Here is an 18947-nt window from a genome sequence, read left to right as displayed (position 1 = left end):
GCGATGACCCATGATTCACTCCAAGTGGGCATCAGACCAGCAACCTCACAGTTGGCAGTACTGATCATTAACCAATGCACAACACTCTCTCCTCTCTCCTCCCTTCCACTAGCTATACAAAATGGGATCAGCTGTCTGGTGAAAGCTCCAGCTCATGGTAAGCTCTATGGTCCCTTCTCTCCCTCCTTCCCTCGCTCCCTCCCTCCCCCCAGGCAGTGTAAGCCTCAGTCAGGCCTGACCCTTCATTGTCATCCTTCCACATTATCTCAGCAGAGGGCCAATTAGACATTAACCACATTATACACCCAGAGACCCCACTTTAGCCACCGCTGGGCTCAATAACACATTACCATAGAGGCTCTTTAATAGGAAATGCTGTTAATTGTCAGGCGACATGAAAACCTGCCCACAAAAGTAAACTTGTGTGACAAGACAGTGCCATTTAAAGACAGAGGGGGAAAACAATATTGACAACGGCAGACAGAGACTGGGACATCACACATCAAAAAATGATTCATTGAATGATTCAACCAGTGATTCATGAGCGGGATTTATATGCAACCATGATGACAGCGACTGACTGGTAATGACAAATTGCTTTGTGATGTTAATGACAGACAAAATAGCTGGTCTGAATATTGAGCTTATGGGGAACTTGACTACATAACATAGCATTATTCATTTGGGAAGGTTTTTTGTTCTTTTTTTTTTTGCACGTTTAACAGAATGACTATCCAATATGTATTGTCCCTGATGGGAGTTTGATCACAAAGGTGCTATTCATCATGCAATATATATAGGGATAGAGAGGGAGCACACTTCTGTTGCATGCTCTTGATTGCTGATGGTTCACTCAACACACGTGTCATTTGGATTAAATCTAAATCATATATGTAAGTTAAACATGAACTGTTTTGTGATTTATGTATAGCGAGTGGTTCTCTACATTATTACAGGATGTTTGCAGGTCAATAATTTTCATGAACGCCAACATCCGAAGCTTGCGCATCGAAAACCGTGTCTTAGTGTTTGCTGTCTCATACAGCTTGTGAATACTGAATTGAATTCTCTTTCACGTCTTGCGCTTGAACGGACAAATTCACACAAAATTTAGTAAAAATGCCCAAAAAGGCGAGTATCCTAATAAACATAGTCAGTTATATCTCAAGTGAACACAGACGGTATATTCAAATCCATGCATTCAGTCTAAAAGGGTCTAATAAACCTGCTGCTGTGTTTTTATGTTAATTAAACAAAGGTCAAATAAATCACTCACTGCTCTAGACTGAATAACTTTTGTAATTTTACAAAGATCCATCTATATTTAATTTATACAGTGATGAATATGCAGTGTTATTTCACATTTGATTACCTTATTCAAATTTCTGTACCTGAAAACTAGACCTAGACCTACCTAAAAAAAATTAAAAAAAATAAAAAAAACTCTTTAAAAGAAATAATTATTTGATCCCCTGCTAATTTTGTAAGTTCGGCCACTTACAAAGAAATTAAGGGTCTATACTTTTTATGGTAAGATTATTTTAACGGATAGAGACAGAATATCAACCGAAAAATACATTATATAAAGGTTGTAAATTGATTAGCATTTGACCGAGTGAAATAAGTATTTGATCCCCTACCAACCAGCAATAATTCTACCTCCCACAGATTGGTTATGTGCCCATGTGGAACAGAGATTCCCGTTCGAGGGAACTTGCGCTCCATCGAGAATCGACACATTGGCGCCTTCAGCATGATGCGTCTGGAGCCCGTATGGAACTAGTCCAATCTAGATTGGTGTTGCATCATTACGTAATGTACGTCGCATGTGACGGCGATGCGGTAAGCTATAAAAGGACGCCGGATCACAACAGCATCAGCTTTCTGATCTTCAGCAAGCTTTCTGTGTGCTGTACTGTCTTATTTGGTGTTGTTTTGTCTGAAAGTCACAATATATCATCCCTTATCCCTCTCTCTCTCTCTCTCTCTCTCTCTCTCTATATATATATATATATACATATATATATATATATATACACATGGCAAATAAGGAGAAACAATTCAGGCAGTGTGCGTCCCCTTGCCCCGTGCTATTTGAGCGAGGGTGACACACACTCGCTTTGTGTTGTTTATCTGGAGGTGGAGCAGGCATGGGCAGCGCTCAAGGGCGAACTTTCTGTGCAAACTGTGATTTGCTGCCTCTCAGGACGCTCCGCTCCTGTCTGGCCCTGTTCGATGAATCAGGCCAGGCTTGTGTTCCCCGTGGGTCGGGACCCGCGTCTGTCGAGGCAGCGCGGCGTCTTCACTCATGGGGTTCGCAGATGGAGCTGGTGGATGATGTTGAGACAGCTTCGGCCCTTTCTCAGCAATCAGCAGCCAGCTCCATCGGTTCCGTTCAGGAGTCGGAAGCCCGCTCTGCGGCTTCTTCCGCCCAGAACAAGGACCCAATGCTCGAACTATCTGGCTCTGAGGAGTTATATATTTTGGGCATTGAGGCAGGAGAGACCTCGCCACCTCACTCTCCTGCCTTCGAGGAGCTGCTGGAGGTTGTGACCAGGGCAGTGGCTAAATTAAATATTGAATAGCCATCTGAAGAGCAGGAAGCGACTAAAAAAAGTAAACTCGATGAGCGCTTCCTGCAAACCCGGTCGCAGCCTTCGCGCCGGAGCCTCCCTTTCTTCACTGATCTCCACACCAAGGTGTCGAGATTCTGGAGTAAACCGTTCTCTTCCCGATTATCGAGCCCCAATGCTCATTTATATTCATTGGGTCCTGCGCACAATGTAAAAAGGATACAGACTCCAGTTCGAGTATCGTCCACCGAAATTCAGTGGGGTGGTTCACACGCATGTCAGCCCTGAGCAGGGTCGGGTCAGGAACAAGAAGTTCAGTCCCTCTTAGCAAAGGAAGCCATAGAGCAGGTTCCTCTTCAAGAAAGGGAATTTGGGGAAAGGGAAAACAGCCGGTACTTCATAGTTCCCAAAAAGGATGGGGGATTACGTCCTATAATAGATCTCAGGGTGTTGAATCTGTCTTTGAGGAGGTTCAGATTCAAAATGTAAACCATACCTATTATTGTGAGTCAGATCAGGTCTGAGGACTGGTCACGATATATCTAAAAGACGTGTATTTCCACAAATCCATTCTTCCCCATCACAGGAAGTTTCTGAGGTTCGCTTTTGGGGGAAAATCTTACCAATACCGAGTACTTCCATTTGGCCTAGCATTGTCACCTCGCACCTTCACGAAATGCATGTATGCAGCTCTAGCTCCACTGAGACTTCAGGGCATTCGTATTCTCAATTACATCGAGGACTGGCTCATTCCGGCACAGTCAGAGGAGATGGCGGTTCAACATCAAGATGTTGTTCTGAGCCATCTGAAGTGCTTGGGGTTAAGACTCAATGTCAAGAAAAGTTCACTAATTCCTCTTCAGAGAACGACATTCCTAGGAGTAGTGTGAGATTCAGTTACGAGCACAGTTGTCTCCTGCTCGTATAAACATCATCTTGACCACAGTATTAGGCCGGGGGCACAATATATCACCCTCGGCCGGAGCTGTGGAAGCTGTGGGTCTGGCCCCTGAGGGGGACCAACTCGTAAATGCTGGTCTCTCAACAGAGGTTGTTGAGACCATCTTAAACTCTAGAGCCTCCTCCACAAGGAAACTGTATTCATTAAAATGGAATGCATTCACTTTATGGTGCAGAGAATATCAGTTGGACCCAGTTAACTGCCCAGTGGCTTCAGTGCTGGAGTTCCTCCAGAGTCGCTTTTCTGACGGACTCTCCCCGTCTATGCTTAAGGTCTATGTGGCGGCCATAGCTGCTTTCCACACGCCTCTAGGGGTGGGCACTTTTAGGATACACCCACTTATAATACGTTTCCTTCGTGGAGCTAGGAGGATGAGGCCAGTCGTCCAGACCAGTGTCCCCACGTGGGACCTGGCAGTGAAGGGTTATCCCTGGGACCCTTCGAACCTTTGGACGAGGTGTCTGAGAAGTATGTAACCCTGAAGGTAGCCTTCCTGCTAGCTATCACATCCCTTAAAAGAGTCGGGGACCTGCAGGCCCTATCTGTTGCTCCCTCTTGCCTCGAGTTCACTCCTGGCAGAGTGAGAGCCATTCTCCACCCTAGACCCGGTTATGTGCCTAAGGTGCCTACAAATGTAGCATGGTCTATAATCTTGCAGGCATTCCATCCTCCACCGCATGTGTTGGCTGATCAAGTTGAGCTACATCTATTATGCCCGGTCCGAGCTCTGGAGGCCTCCGTACACAGGTCCTCGGGCTGGAGGAAGTCGGACCAGCAGCTTGTGTGTTTTGGGTCACCTAAGAAGGGTTCCCCTGCTTCTAAACAAACTATCAGCAGATGTATAGTAGAGGCTATTTCCTCAGCTTACGAATTTGCCTTTGCCCCTCCTGATAAGAGCCCACTCAACTATATACTGTAAGTGGCATCCTCTAAAGCCCTGTTAGCAGGGGTTTCCCTTCAAGAGGTTTGTGATGCCTCTGGCTGGGCCTCCCCACACACCTTCATAAAACATTACAGTCTGGATCTGCCCTCTACACCGGGTTCACAAGTTCTCTAGTTTTGACTGTGCCAGATTGCTTCACACCAGGGCGTGTACTACTCAGTGTGGCACAGTGGGCATTTCGTTCCCCAATGTGTCGATTCTCAACGCAGCGCAAGTTCCCTCGGAAGGGAACGTCTCAGGTTACGACAGTAACCCTCGTTCCCTGAGAAGGGAACGAGACGCTGCGTCCTTCGACCACACTTCCTGCGCTCCTGAGAATGACTTGCTTCAACCTATCAGAAGCTGACGCTGTTGTGATCCGGCGTCCTTTTATAGCTTCCGCATCGCCGCCACATGCAGCGTAACAAGTGACGACATGACGCAACACCAATCGAGATTGGACTAGTTCCATATGGGCTTCAGACGTGTCACGCTGAAGGCGTTCCCCAATGTGTTGATTCTCTATGCAGCGTCTCGTTCCCTTCTCAGGGAATGAGGGTTACAGTCATAACCCGAGACGTTAGTCCTGTCACTTTAAGAAAGTTCTCCTAATGTCAGTGGACACCTGTCCACAGAATCTGTATCTTCAATTCCAACCTCTCCACCACCATGGGCAAGACCAAAGTGCTGTCAAACATCATGGACCAGATTGTAGACCTGCACAAGGCTGGAATGGGCATCAGCAAGAAGCTTGGTGAGAAGGAGACTTTGTTGGTGTGATTATTTAGAAATGGAAGAAATCCAAAATGAATAATCAATCGCCCTCAGCCTGTAGCTGCATGCAATATCTCACCTCATGAGGTAAGGATGATAATGAGAAAGATGAGGGATCAGCCCAGAACTACAGTGGAGGAGCTTGTAATGATCTCAAGGCAATTGGGACCACAGTCACCAAGCAAACCATTGGTAATACACTACGCCGCAATGGATTGAAATCCTGCAGCACCCACAAGGTCCCCCTGCTCAAGAAGGCACATGTGGAAGCCCGTCTGAAGTTTGCCAATGAACATCTAATGATTCAGAGAAGGCTTGGGAGAAAGTGCTGTGGTCAGATGAGACCAAAATTCAGCTCTTTGGCATCACCTCAATTCGCCGTGTTTGGAGGAAGAGAAATGCTGACTATGACCCCAAGAACACCATTCCTACAGTCAAGCACGGAGGTGGAAACATTATGCTCTGGGGCTATTTCTCTGCTAAGGGTACAGGACGACTTCACTGTATTGAGGGGCCGATGGACGGGGCCATGTACTGTAAAATCTTGGACAAGAACCTCCTTCCTTCAGTCAGAACACTGAAGATGGGTCGTGGTTGGGTCTTCCAGCATGACAATGACACAAAACATACAGCCAAGGCAACAAAAGTGTGGCTCAAGAAGAAGCACATTAAGTTCTTGGAGTGGCCTAGCCAGTCTCCAGACCTTAATCCTTTAGAAAATCTGTGGAGGGAGCTGAAACTTTGAGTTGCCAAGTGACAGCCAAGAAATCTTAAAGATTTTGAGAGTGTCTGTAAAGAGGAGTGGACCAAAATCCCTCCTGAGATGTGTGCAAACCAGGTGACCAACCACAAGAAACGTCTTACCTCTGTGATTACCAACAAAGGTTTCTCCACCAAGTACTAAGTCATGTTTTGCTTGGGGATCAAATACTTATTTCACTTACCCGAAATGCAAATCAATTTATAACCTTTATATAATGTTTTTTTCTGGATTTTTTGTTTGATATTCTGTCTCTATCCGTTAAAATAAACCTACCATAAAAATTATAGACCCTTCATTTCTTTGTAAGTGGGCGAACTTACAAAATTAGCAGGGGATCAAATAATCATTTCCCCCACTATATAGGTTTCAAACTGTCTCAGTGGCTCTTCATGCTCATATTTTCTTTTTTTCTTTGTTGTACAGTACATTGAGGATACTTAAGAAGGATTGAGGTGGGATTAATTCAAACTGCTCAATATATTAAAGCCAAAAAAACATGCCTAGGCTTGTGGGACGATCTTATGCCAAAACAAAGAATCCTTTAATCCAGGAAAATCAGACAACATGTCATAAAAAAACAACATATGAAATAAATCGCACGTCTCTCAATCTGTTCCAAAAGTCAGGAGCTACACAATTATGGATGGCTAAACGTTCTTCTTTTTCTACATCAGTTCATCATGCATCATGAATTGATCCAATCCTGAATATAAACAAGAACAGCTGACTAGAACAAGGCTCCATCATGCTTACCTCTTTTCTCTAAGGGGGGTTTTGGTTTCTTGTTTAGAATCTTAATTAGAAAAATAGATGAATGCTAAAAAAAAACTTTTTTTTGGCCAACATTTTTTTGCGTACAGACCATTGTCAAAAAAAATCCCTGTTCACACGGATCCACAAAAACAGCTAAACGCTGCATTTTGCATGCCAGGCTACTTTGTAAAGAAAACCTATCCACCTATAGACAGACCATGTAAAATGCATGCTCATGATGTCACAGTTTTCACTGATTTGCATTTTTGTAGTTTACACTGAGGCAATTACTTGCACTTTGAAACCAGTTTTCAAAAGTTTGTATTTTTAGGCCCCCCAAAACGTCATTGTCGTGTAAATGAACGGTCAAAACGCATAAAATGTTATACGTTTTTTAGTTAAAACAGGTGTAGTGTAAATGGTCCCTAAATGGGCAATTTAGGCATTGTGAGTCACTTTTTCTAATGTTTTGTACTATATTTAAATTATTTCCAATTGCTGGCTTTTCTCAGCAAATACAGATATAATCGATTAATTTAGATTGATCGTATCAATTATTCAGCACATCTTATCAGTGATTTAATTAATCAATTAACAGTCCCAACTAAGCGGATCTAATCTAGATACATGCAATAAATCTGCATGCCCTCATATTAGTGTTTCCCATGATTGCAGGTAGCTGAAATTGTCTGTTCTATTGTAAATGTACAGGCACATGAAGTGTGGCTCTGTTGAATGAGAACTACACAATTTTATCACACCAAAGTACCTTGGTCAGCAGGCCTCAGCTGCAGTCCACCTAAAGAACCTCTCAGTGGAGATGGAGTTGCTTAGAGAGCCAAATCAATAAGCCTTTAGCCAAAGGGCAGGAACCAGCTAGGGAATGGGGCTGAGCAGCAAAGGCTTCTGGATCTTCACAATCATGATATTTGTTTTATACAAGTACACAATGAATTGCTAACTTAAGACTATTACTGTCAGTCTTTAGACTATTTGATTTTTAAACGCTAACATACTGCAAACAAATTCCTAGTGATTACATTCATATTATCAAAGTAGATTTTACAGCCAACACAGAATCTTCATGTTTCCTTTGTGTAAGTGTGTGCATATATACACATATATACACTGCTGTTCAATATATTTAAAGGTGACATATTAGGCCCCTTTCCACAAGATGTTTTATACATATATGGTGTCCCCAGAATGTGTGTGAAATTTCAGCTCAAAATACCCCCCAGATCATTTATCATAGCTTGTTAAATTTGCCCCTTTTTGGGTGTGAGTAAAATGTGCTGTTTTTCTTGTATGTGTCCCTTTAAATGCAAATGAGCTTCTGCTCCTCTGCCTCCGTTCAGAAGAGGCTGATCCTTTACACAAGTTAAATTCAGATACAATACAAAAACGTGAATAATCTCATTCATCCAAAATCTCAGAAATAACCAGTAGCGGAGTGCAGCCTTACAGAGAGACTCAGGAAAAGGTTGCAACTTTTAGACGCACATGGACGTTTCTGAATGGTTAGATACATTTATGTAGTTGTTGTGGAGTTACATTGATTCATCTCATCGACTTGCATGTATCATCATGTTTAACTTTTACACAAGTTGACAGTTCCCTGAGGTCTTTATAAGACAGCTGTGACATTGTTTGGTCAAAGAGTGTTCTGTGCAGCCAACGACAGAAAAGTTTGCATGCTTTGCTTGAACTTTGCCATTGCCAACTGGATAGAATGTTGTCGCTTGCGAAAACCAAATGGTGGCGCAGTGGGTGGAAACGTGCAGAATAAGGGGTGGTAATATTATAATAAGATCCCTTTCCTACATCAGAAGGGGAGCGAAATCTGATCAGCTTATTTTTTGACATGCTTGCAGAGAAAGGCTCACGAAAACAAAGTTACTAGGTTGTCACTTTTCACGTTTTCTGGGTTGGAAGATGGACTGGGGACCCGATTATAGCACTTAAACATGGAAAAAGTCAGATTTTCATGATATGTCCCCTTTAAAATAAATGCTGTTCTTTTGAAATTTCTATTCATCAAAATATACTGAAAAATATATAACTTTTTAAATAAATTAAACAGCCTGTCTGTTTTCATTGCTGATAATACAAAATGTTTCCTGAGCAACAAATAGCATAATATGATTTCCAAAGTATCATGTGACAAAGACTGTTTAATGGCTGCTGAAAATGGCTGATTTTGATCAAATAAATACAGCCTTAAGGTACTGCTGTTAAGGCTGCATTTAATTGATCATATAATGTCAGTCGAACAATATTTAAATTTAGCACCGCACACTTAAATATTCATCGGAGCTCATTCTCAGGTAAGGGAGACTGAAATCCCAGAATCACCCTGTTGAGAGGAAAATAAAAATAAATGATGAAATTCTGTGGAAGAGATTTAAATATGCTAAAATGTATCAAACAGAGCTGAGAGTACCTACTTGTACTGTAAATAGTTTATATATATATATATATATATATATATATAAATATATATATATATATATATATATATATATATATATATATATATACTGTATATATTGAAGTGTATCTTTTATTTACACTCTATTTGTTCAAAACTGTAAAAAAAAAATTAAAAAAAAATTAACATGCAAGTGGTGAGGAACTTGCTGAATTTTGTTAATGGCAAATGTTCAGATTCCTCCTAAATCTGCTTAGTTTTTGTCTATGAGTGCTTATTCCAAAAAAGCACAGAAAGAAAGAGAAAGGAGTGATTATTCACCATATTGTTTTGCTCTGACAACTCAAAAGTATCCCACTTGCATTAATAAGGGGCCTACAAATCTAAAGCACTTCAATGACCCAAATGAGCAGAGAGGAGGGTCACCCAGGGGTACTCATTGTTTCCAAGAAATCCTCCACATTCCTTTGATGGCTAAGAGTGTCCAAATGGCCCACTGAGAGAACTGACTCTTTCATTCTCATCTGAGAGTTGGCCTGTGGAGTCAGGCCCTCGGGGAAATGGGTGACTTTTTTTTCTTATTATTATCCAAGATGGCAAAGAAAGTGAAAAAAAAACAAAAAAAAACAACAACAGACATTCCAAGGCAAAGCTTTCCCTGGTCAGGAATACTAGTGACTGTGTGCAGGTCTGCATGCAAATCTCTGCAGCACGACTGAGACGGGAAGGTAGACCTCACTGACAGTAATGCTAATCCAAAACAGAGCCATTGATTGAACACGTCCCTAAATGCTGTGCTCTGCCTGGCAAGTGAGGCCATTTTAAGTCTCATCAGGACAGGGCAGAGCAGGTATCCATTATAAAGGCAGGAGAGCTACGGTGGACTTAAGCATTGGCTGATCACTGGCTTAGTTCCACAGGATAGGGGAATCTGGGGGTTAAACACTTAATGATGCTGAAAACATTAAAATGGAACATAGCAGGATATTGATTAAGTGTATAACGCATAAACACAATGCACATCTAATTGACAATCAAAATCATTTCAGGTCCACCTCATCTGTGTCATCTCTATTATGTATGGAAATGAAGATGAGTCATATTTATCAGGCAACCTACTTCTTTAGTGCAATAAATTACACGAGGTGAATATAGACAAAACTGTGCTCTGAATGATGAACGGATCGTTTCTCATTTGTTCAACATTTAAACAATATTTATATTCCAATACCAGTATAATCTCTAGGAACATTATGACAATATTACAGAAATATTACAAAATATTACACCTTGCTCTTAAATGGATTTATGTAATTATATTTGTTCTTGAATCTCATTAAATGAATTAGCTCATCCAAAAATGAAAATATGATTTATATTATTCTAAGACTGACTTTCGTCTGCTGACATAACAATAAATAAATAAATAAATAAATAAATAATTATATATATATATATATATATATATTTTTTTTTTTATTGGCAGCTGAAATAAAATAAATTTGTAATATGAGGAAAAAAAAAATAATAAAAAAACTAGGGTAACACTTTAATTTGATAATCCACTTTAGACATTCTACTAACTATAAATAACTTTCTAACTACGTCAACTAACTCTCATTAAAGAATTAGTAGATTTTCTGCTTAATATTTGCTAAAACATTATTTTGTTGGTCCCCCAACAGACTTGACAACTACAAGTCAACTTATTCTACTAACCCCTAACACCTAACCATAACCATAACCATATCAAAACAAATTAATAAGAGTGCCAAAAGCACATAACCCTATAACTCAAACTTAAACATTAATTACATTTTTTTTTATCATATATATATATATATATATATATATATATATATATATATATATATATTTTTTTTTTTTTTTTTTTTTTTTTTTTTTTTTAAACTGACAATATAAATCAATTCAACAATTAATAATGATTATTTTGAGTTGACTCATTTGATCCAGTTCACCGAATTGATATTAATAATTTGTTCAAAAGCAGGATAACCATATTTTTATGGTGGTTTGCATAAATTCTTCATCTTAACAGATAACAACATATGGGTGAGATGATTACATTTTTTTTTTTTTTTTTTTTTTTTTTTTTGGATGAACTATTCCTTTAAAAGTGAGAGAAAAATTGGAACCACATCTGGGGTCTGTTATCTCTAGCCAAAGAGCTTCAGATACACTATAAGAAATGGTTGGGATTCTCACATTTTCTCATCGCTGTGTCAAGTAATTACTGGGCACCACGTCATTAGCTGATGGTAAACCCATTTATTACATCTAAAGAGTGATGGGCAAGGTGGAGGAGAGACAGATCACGCTTTAGGATGGCCATGGCCTCGCAGGCTTTTTCCTTCCGCCCGTAGAGCTCAACACATCCATTTCTATGTCAAATCTTTGCAGAGCATTTAGGTGACAAAAGATGTAATATATTTGAGGCACACATTGAAACAGCAGAGAAAAGCTATTTTATATAATCATCTTGAGAATAGAAAGCAAATTAAAATGTTTCTGTGGGAGCTTTTTTTAAAAGATATGATGGGGGTACATTTGGATGTGCTGAGAATAGTTGCCATCCTGTCAGCTAATCTAAGATCTGTTGATTTTACCCTAACAGCAGGCTGAGGCTGGTCCAATACCCTGGTGTTTCTCTCAAGTAAATGCTGAGCAAAAAAAAAAAGCTTAGTGGGCTTTTTCCCTCAAGGCGTAGGAGTTTTAGTCATGAGTTAAGGTAATCCGAGCAGATGCTGTTCACTTGCCCTTGTTTGCAGACTCCTGTGCCAATTAGCGGACAAAGCAGACTACGTGTGGCATATTTTCAACATGAGATTAATTCATATTTCACAGTGTGCAAAGCAAAGGAAAAGGCTGATCCTAAAATTATGGCAGCCATCAGAAAGCAGGCAAACCAACAGACGCATGCAAGCTTCATGTACGGGATCGTCACAGCTCATTGTCCTTGAAAATTAATCGGAATGAAATGACAAGCCTGGGGACTGCAATCCGTGGTGCACTGCAACAAGGCTCCTGAGCAGAATATTTATGTAAGCCTGGCTAAGTGGCAACAGATGATATCTGTATTCCAACTGGATGGCGGGACTTGAAATGTCTGTGATAAACATGCCTGGGCAGGCAGCATTATGAAATGTAAATTTAGCGGTTCGGGTTCAGAATTAGGCCAATGAGGGTGTGCGAGGGTGGGGCGGGGGCGTGATGGGAGGAGAGGGGAGTCTCCTTGCCCTGGACTATATCTAAGCTTACGTGTACTACCAGCTAACTGCTATGACATATGGTGCGTGATGCCATTACCATGCTCGTTGCGCACAAGCTCATTTTTCAACAACCTAACAGCCTGAAAAGGCAATGCTTACACTACAATGCCATTTTGAACTCACTCTGATGGTCCGATTGGAGCCTGGCAAAAAAACACATTCATCTCGCTCAGAGACCATATCAATATTGGTCTAGGATAGCTCATCGGCTAGTGAGAGTACCTAGTCATTGAAACTCACATAGTGACATGCTGTTCTTTATCAAGTCTCAAAAAAGCATGAATCATACAAATCTAGATTTAAGAAAGCTGAATGCCTATCCTGTCAATGAGAGAAAAAGAAAGATTTATATATAAAAGAAAGAAAGAACAGATACAACTTTTTAATTTTATTTTATTGAGTAGGCAGTCCACCTTTTTTTTTGGTGAGTGCTGGCCACCAGTAGCCATGCACTGTGCCTAATAACAGATAAAAAAAAAAAAAATGAAAACATAAAATGATCCTCTTGTTTACGCAAGAGCTTCAACACATCAAAACAACAGGGAATTGACACACTGTTTAAGTCATTAGAAGGATATTAATCCCGCATACTAACAGTTTAAGTTTAAACCGCACATTAACAACAGTAGACGTTAGCAGATAGATGGCATGTTCCAATTTGGGGGGGGGGGGATTGTAATGTTTCAGATGTGTGCTTCATTTAATCTATAGTTTAAGCCCAGCCTCTCTTAAATATCAAATTGTCTCAGGCACAGAGAAAAGAGAGGGAGAAAGAAAGAGAAGGAAAGAAAGAAAAAGAGAGAGCGCATATTGAAGGAAAAAAAGGGTGAGCAGAGGAGCACCAGGAGGGGGTGGAGGGAGAGAGAGAGAGAGAGAGAGAGAGAGAGAGCGCCTGGGCTGAATTGTGAGTGGCTTACGACACTCAGTGAACAGAAGGTGTTTCTGCATGCACTGCCAGTGCACTAGTCTGCTGCAAGGGATCGAGCATCTCTCGCCTCCCCGTACACGGTGTCTGCCTTCAGCCTCAGCATCTACAGCCTCCGCAGCCCACTGGAAATGAGCTTCAGACAAAGAAGACCTTGCTGAAGATTTGAGTCTTGCTAGAAACACCATCATTGATCTTTGGATATCACTATACAAACAATTAAAAAGGAAAGGAAAGGAAAAAAAAGAGCGCTATATGATGCAGATCACACAGCTTTTGCATGTGTATAATTGTGAAGAAATGACCACTGACAGAATGCCAACGAGCTTCACTCAATGTACATTGTGCAGGTCAGTGATCACTTTAGGTTATGGATGGTGATTTGCGACAACAGATCGGGAGTCTTTGATGAGAAGGAAGGAAGGAGAGGGAGAGTGAGAGTTTGGAGTGGATTATTCCCTCCTTCGTGCGCATTTTTCCCCCGCTCATCTCTCCCACAGATCGGCGCAGCAGTCGATGCAGAGCAACGACGGAGAGAGGACAGCGCTCATGCATGCAGTCCGGGAAACTTGCACTTCCTCCCAGCCTGCTGAATGCCACTTGGATTCGTTCTCTTTTTGGCTCTTTCACACGAGGAGAACTAAGACATTGTAAGTCTGCCAGGATCTGGTGTCCGATGAAAAGGAGGGGGGGCTGAATTTGTACCACACTGGGGTCTTTTTTAGTTTCGCACATAATTAGTGTCAGCACAAAGGGATCAACTGAATAGAGGTTGTCAGCCTCTGGAAAGGGGTGAGTAGGCATCCTTTCATGTGAGATTGATGCTCGAGGAGTACATTTTTTTACCTCCCTGTCTCTCTTTTCCTTTCTCTGATCTAACATGAGCAAAGTGACTTGTCGTTTATTTGTCGTCGCTCTTCTCGTTTCAATGTGGCAGGATTTCTTGAATCTTTAAGTGACAAATCACCATCCATATTCTCTATAAATATATATCAACTGAAAGGGGAGTTACAAATCACAATGACCAAGATCTGAAAGATTCAATGGACTTTTTCTCTACGACACTGCAGGATATTCATGCTAATGGATTTCCTTCTAATTGGTCTGTACCTAAAGTGGCCCCTAAGGAAGCCACCTGGGCTGATTCTGTGCTCCCTGGGCATTGTTCTGAAAATAGTTCCGTTGGTGGGGGGGAGCTGTCCGAGGCCATGTCGATGCGACAACAAGCTGTTATATTGTGAGGGGCTCAACCTGACTGACATCCCTCAAAATCTGAGCAGCGCCATTGGTTTGTCCCTGCGCGAGAATAACATCTCTGAGCTGCGGGAGGGGAACTTTGTGGGCCTGTCACAGCTTACCTGGCTCTACTTGGATCATAACAATATTGAGATAGTGGAGGAGAGTGCCTTTGAAAGGCTGCGAAGGGTTAAAGAATTGGATCTGAGCACCAATCGGATAGAGAGCCTGCCCAACGGGACCTTTAGACCTCTGCCCAACCTGCGAATATTGGATTTATCCTATAACAAACTTCAGTCCTTAGAGCCAGACCTTTTCCATGGGCTTAGGAAGCTTACCAATTTACATTTGCGCTACAATGCCCTTAAATTCATCCCTGTGCGGATTTTCCAGGATTGCAGGAGCATGCAATTCCTGGATCTGGGTTACAACCAGCTGCAGAGCCTGGCACGTAATTCATTTGCCGGACTCTTCAAGCTCACTGAACTGCATCTGGAGCACAATGAATTGGTGAAAGTCAATCTGGCCCATTTCCCCCGCCTCATATCCCTGCGGACCCTCTACATGCGAAACAATAAGGCCACCATTGTGGTCAGCACCCTTGACTGGACCTGGGACCACTTGGAGAAGATTGACTTCTCCAATAATGAGATTGAGTACATTGAACCTCATGTGTTTGAAAGTGTGCCCAACCTTAACATTCTTATGCTGGACTCTAATAAACTAACTTACATAAATCAGCGGATTTTGGACTCTTGGAATTCCCTGAGCAGCATTTCTCTGTCGGGGAATGACTGGGAATGCAGCAGGAATGTCTGTGCCTTGGCTTCCTGGCTTAGCAACTTCCAGGGACAACGTGACAGTGGTCTGTTGTGCGCCAGCCCGGACATTGCACAGGGTGAGGACATTCTGGATGCCGTCTACGCTTTCCAGTTATGCGAGGACAATGTGGAAGCAACCACACAGTCCTTCACCGCCACCAGAAACCGGGCCAAAGGCTTCATATACGATGGCCCAACGAGAAATCCGTATGACCTGCAGGATGTGGAGGGTGGGGAAGTGGTGACCAACTCCTTAACAGTGACTGCATCCGCTGATGACCTGGAGAGCACCATGCAGATTCACAAGGTGGTGACAGGCACCATGGCCCTCATTTTCTCTTTCCTGATCATGGTCCTCATGCTCTATGTGTCCTGGAAATGTTTCCCAGCAGGCGTTAGGCAGTTGAGGCAATGCTTCACCAGCCAGCGTCGCAAACAGAAGCAGAAGCAGACCATGCAGCAGATGGCTACTACGTCTGCATCCGAGTACTATGTTGACTACAAACCCAACCATATTGAGGGGGCACTTGTCATCATCAACGAGTACGGCTCTTGCACGTGCCAGCAGCAGACATCTCGAGAGTGTGAGGTGTGATATTCCACCCATGTTGTTTTTAAAAGTCAATGGTTTCAATGACTGGATGGATATGGAACACACTTAAACTTAGCACCTCATTTAGCTGCTCTCAGGAGGAAGCTACATTTCTGGGGGGCAAATGGACTAAAAACAGGGATTTAGTGCTAGTTTCAACAGCATCAAAGCCTTGTGGGAGAATCTGACTGTGAAACCTGTGTACTTGATGCAAAAGATGTGGAATAATTATGCTGACCTGTCCTGGCTTCTCTTGTGAAGAGTGGATATTTGAGCTTTAATGTGTCTTTCTACTTCAGGATATTATAGGACTCTCTAAAGCTACTGAGGACATCCACAACAACATTTTTGCTGTGGAAACAAACATGAACAGACAAAATCGGAGAGGAAAACAACAAAACAAATAAACCCTTAAGAAATAAAAGATTCTATGTAAAATATGTTAACAGCAGAAATGCAAGAGTAGGGATAAAAATGCAAGATGTTATCCTATTTCTTTTGTAATCTATGGAGAAAAAAAAAAGAGGAAAATACAAATGTTTAAATAAATGAATTGCAATTCACAGTAACCATTATTGCAGGTGAGTTGGAGGGTTGCTTTTTTTGTCTGTGATCCCGGGGAAAGATGTTCAGAGAGCTCTGCAGTATTGCAAGATGTAAATAAGCAGGGCTGTTGGGAGCGCTTCACTTCATTTGAAATGTTAAGCCTCAGTCTAAGATTCAGATCTCCTCCTCTCTCCCCGAGATACAATCACTGTGCAAAGCTTGATTGCTATGGCTGTTGCAGTTGCCCCCCTTGTAACTATCCTGAATAGATTAAGCAAACTAGCAAAAACAAAACCGGCTGACGTGGTTTGATCAAATCTCACATGATAAAGTCAAACATTTGTGTGCTGTGCAAATAAACAAGACAAGGAGTGTCTAAGACCTTAATTCCTTCACTGTTTCCACAGACTTCAGAGACAAGACGTAAAAAAGCGCCTCAACCGAGGGGTAAAAATCAGAGTGAGGGGAGGCCTTAAACATTTAAAATTTAAATGTACTTGAAATGGGGTGTGATTAATAATCCATGAGTTTTTTTTTCTTTTGTTACCCAAAAAAGTTTCGCTGATTAAAGATGTATATTTCATTGTGGATTTCTGTTTAAATGTGACATTACTTTAAAAGGCACCCTGTGGTCACCCGTTGTTTTTGTGTGAGTGATCATCCTGACGGATTGTCAGATTGTGTGCATCCCGCATCAGTTGCTGTTGAGCTGGTAAAAGCACAGGGCCTTTGAGAGAAGGTACAGGCTGCTCCCTAGTGTTCACACCAGCAGCAGAGGAAGACAAGATACCGCAGCAACAAGCCCTTGCATTTCTCTTGCCCAGGCATTGTATGTGTTCGTGTAAACACCTGTTGCTTGTCTATATGCATTCTCTAAGCTCAGCTCAGGATTACTGCCACAGTGTAAAGTATCTGGACTAAACAACAAAAGGTTGGTTATAAATAAGGGAGATCTCACTTTGCATTGACTGTATAGTCAACTCACTAACTTGGCTGTTATAATAATAGATCTGTTTAGTAAGCATAGGGGACATGCCACTGTGAAGTTGGAGTGTGTGTGTGTGTGTGAGGTACAATGTTTGTGTGAATGTATGTGTATGCATTTCATTTGATTATTTAAGTGGGTGTGGGTGTGTGTGTGTCCTGTCCTGAAAAGGTGAAATTGAGTTTGTTCTGACCAGCTGCATGTGTGAAGTTATAATAATTTATCATGTATGACTGGGATATGCCTTAAAGGGAAAATGTAAGGCTGAGCAAATATTTTTACAATCAAATCAAACAGTTTTATTATGGATTCCAAAGTCCCGCCCCATTTGAATCCTTTAATACTTGATATAAAACTGTTCTATTTTCAGCACTGTATTTGATGCGTATATGAAGCTAAGCCAAGCTAAACCAATAAAATGTATTCCTACTGTTGTAAATGATAAGCATTGTGACACGCTTTGCCCTTTCCTGATTAATCTAGTCATGCTGTTTTTATTTTAATTTTATTTGAATTTTTTTCGTTTTGTTTTGCTGTTAATGCTTGTTTTCTGTCAATGAAGATGTTTTGAAGATGCTGATGCATTATTCAAAACTTCTGATCTGACACTTTGGACTACAAACTTTCTACCACCCTTTTTAATTTCCTTGCGTTGAATGATATTGTTCGTGACATATTTTGAAGCAAACCCCTAATTATGTACTTTGGCTTTTTAATGAATCCTCTGGAAAGTATTAAAAAACTAAAAAAAAAAAAAAACTCTATTTGACTGGCAGATTCCTAGCATCAAAACAACGATGAAATGACAGCATTGTTCCCCGTATGGCCAGCAAAAAATGAAAGAAAATAAGGCAGTTGGTGGTTGGATTGAGGGAAACAAAAACATGTCATTCACTAACAATAGCTGTTAACCATACCAGCATCAAGGTAACAGGGGAAACAATGGAGACATAGAATGAGTTGTTTGATTTCATTCACCCTTCTCTTCTCTATAGCACGAAGAACGAATTTAAGCCCTGCTCCAATCAAAGAGCTTCTGTGGCCTATTTTTAGCCCTTCTAGCTTTGTATCAATATTGTATGTTTGTCATTTCATCTTGGCACTGCTGGGAGTTGTTTTGAAGTCCCTTTTCCCTTAATTATTATTCTTATTTTCTATTTTTTCTTCACAAGAAGCAATTTAATATTTCAAGTGGCGGGAGGTTTTGTTTAATCTGAATCTCTCTCCTCCTCCTTATGCTGCTTACAAACCCTTGGTCAACTGCTCTGACAATTAACTAATAATTAATACCGTTATTGATGAGGCTTGAGGCAGATCAATATGGGTAACTTTTATGCAATTACAGACTTTCTTACCTGTTATTTTTTCAGACAAA

At 41.2% G+C, this 18947-nt stretch overlaps 2 protein-coding genes across 2 annotated transcripts in view; one reads left to right on the top strand and one right to left on the bottom strand.

Annotated features, from left to right (window-relative positions):
* The window catches only part of ctnna2 (catenin (cadherin-associated protein), alpha 2), a 477629-nt gene that overhangs the window by 138725 nt on the left and 319957 nt on the right, over nucleotides 1-18947 (bottom strand). The gene's annotated exons all lie outside the window — the stretch shown is intronic.
* Nucleotides 13364-18392, top strand: lrrtm1 (leucine rich repeat transmembrane neuronal 1). The gene has a single exon (XM_079850057.1). The coding sequence runs from the start codon at nucleotides 14470-14472 to the stop codon at nucleotides 16042-16044; it is 1575 nt and encodes a 524-aa protein (XP_079706183.1). The 5' UTR covers nucleotides 13364-14469; the 3' UTR covers nucleotides 16045-18392.

This window comes from Squalius cephalus (assembly GCF_949319135.1).
Source record: "Squalius cephalus genome assembly, chromosome: 2".
NCBI classification, from domain to species: Eukaryota; Metazoa; Chordata; class Actinopteri; order Cypriniformes; family Leuciscidae; genus Squalius; species Squalius cephalus.
The sequence above is the reverse complement of the archived record's forward strand: the minus strand, read 5'-3'. Positions and strand labels throughout refer to the sequence as shown.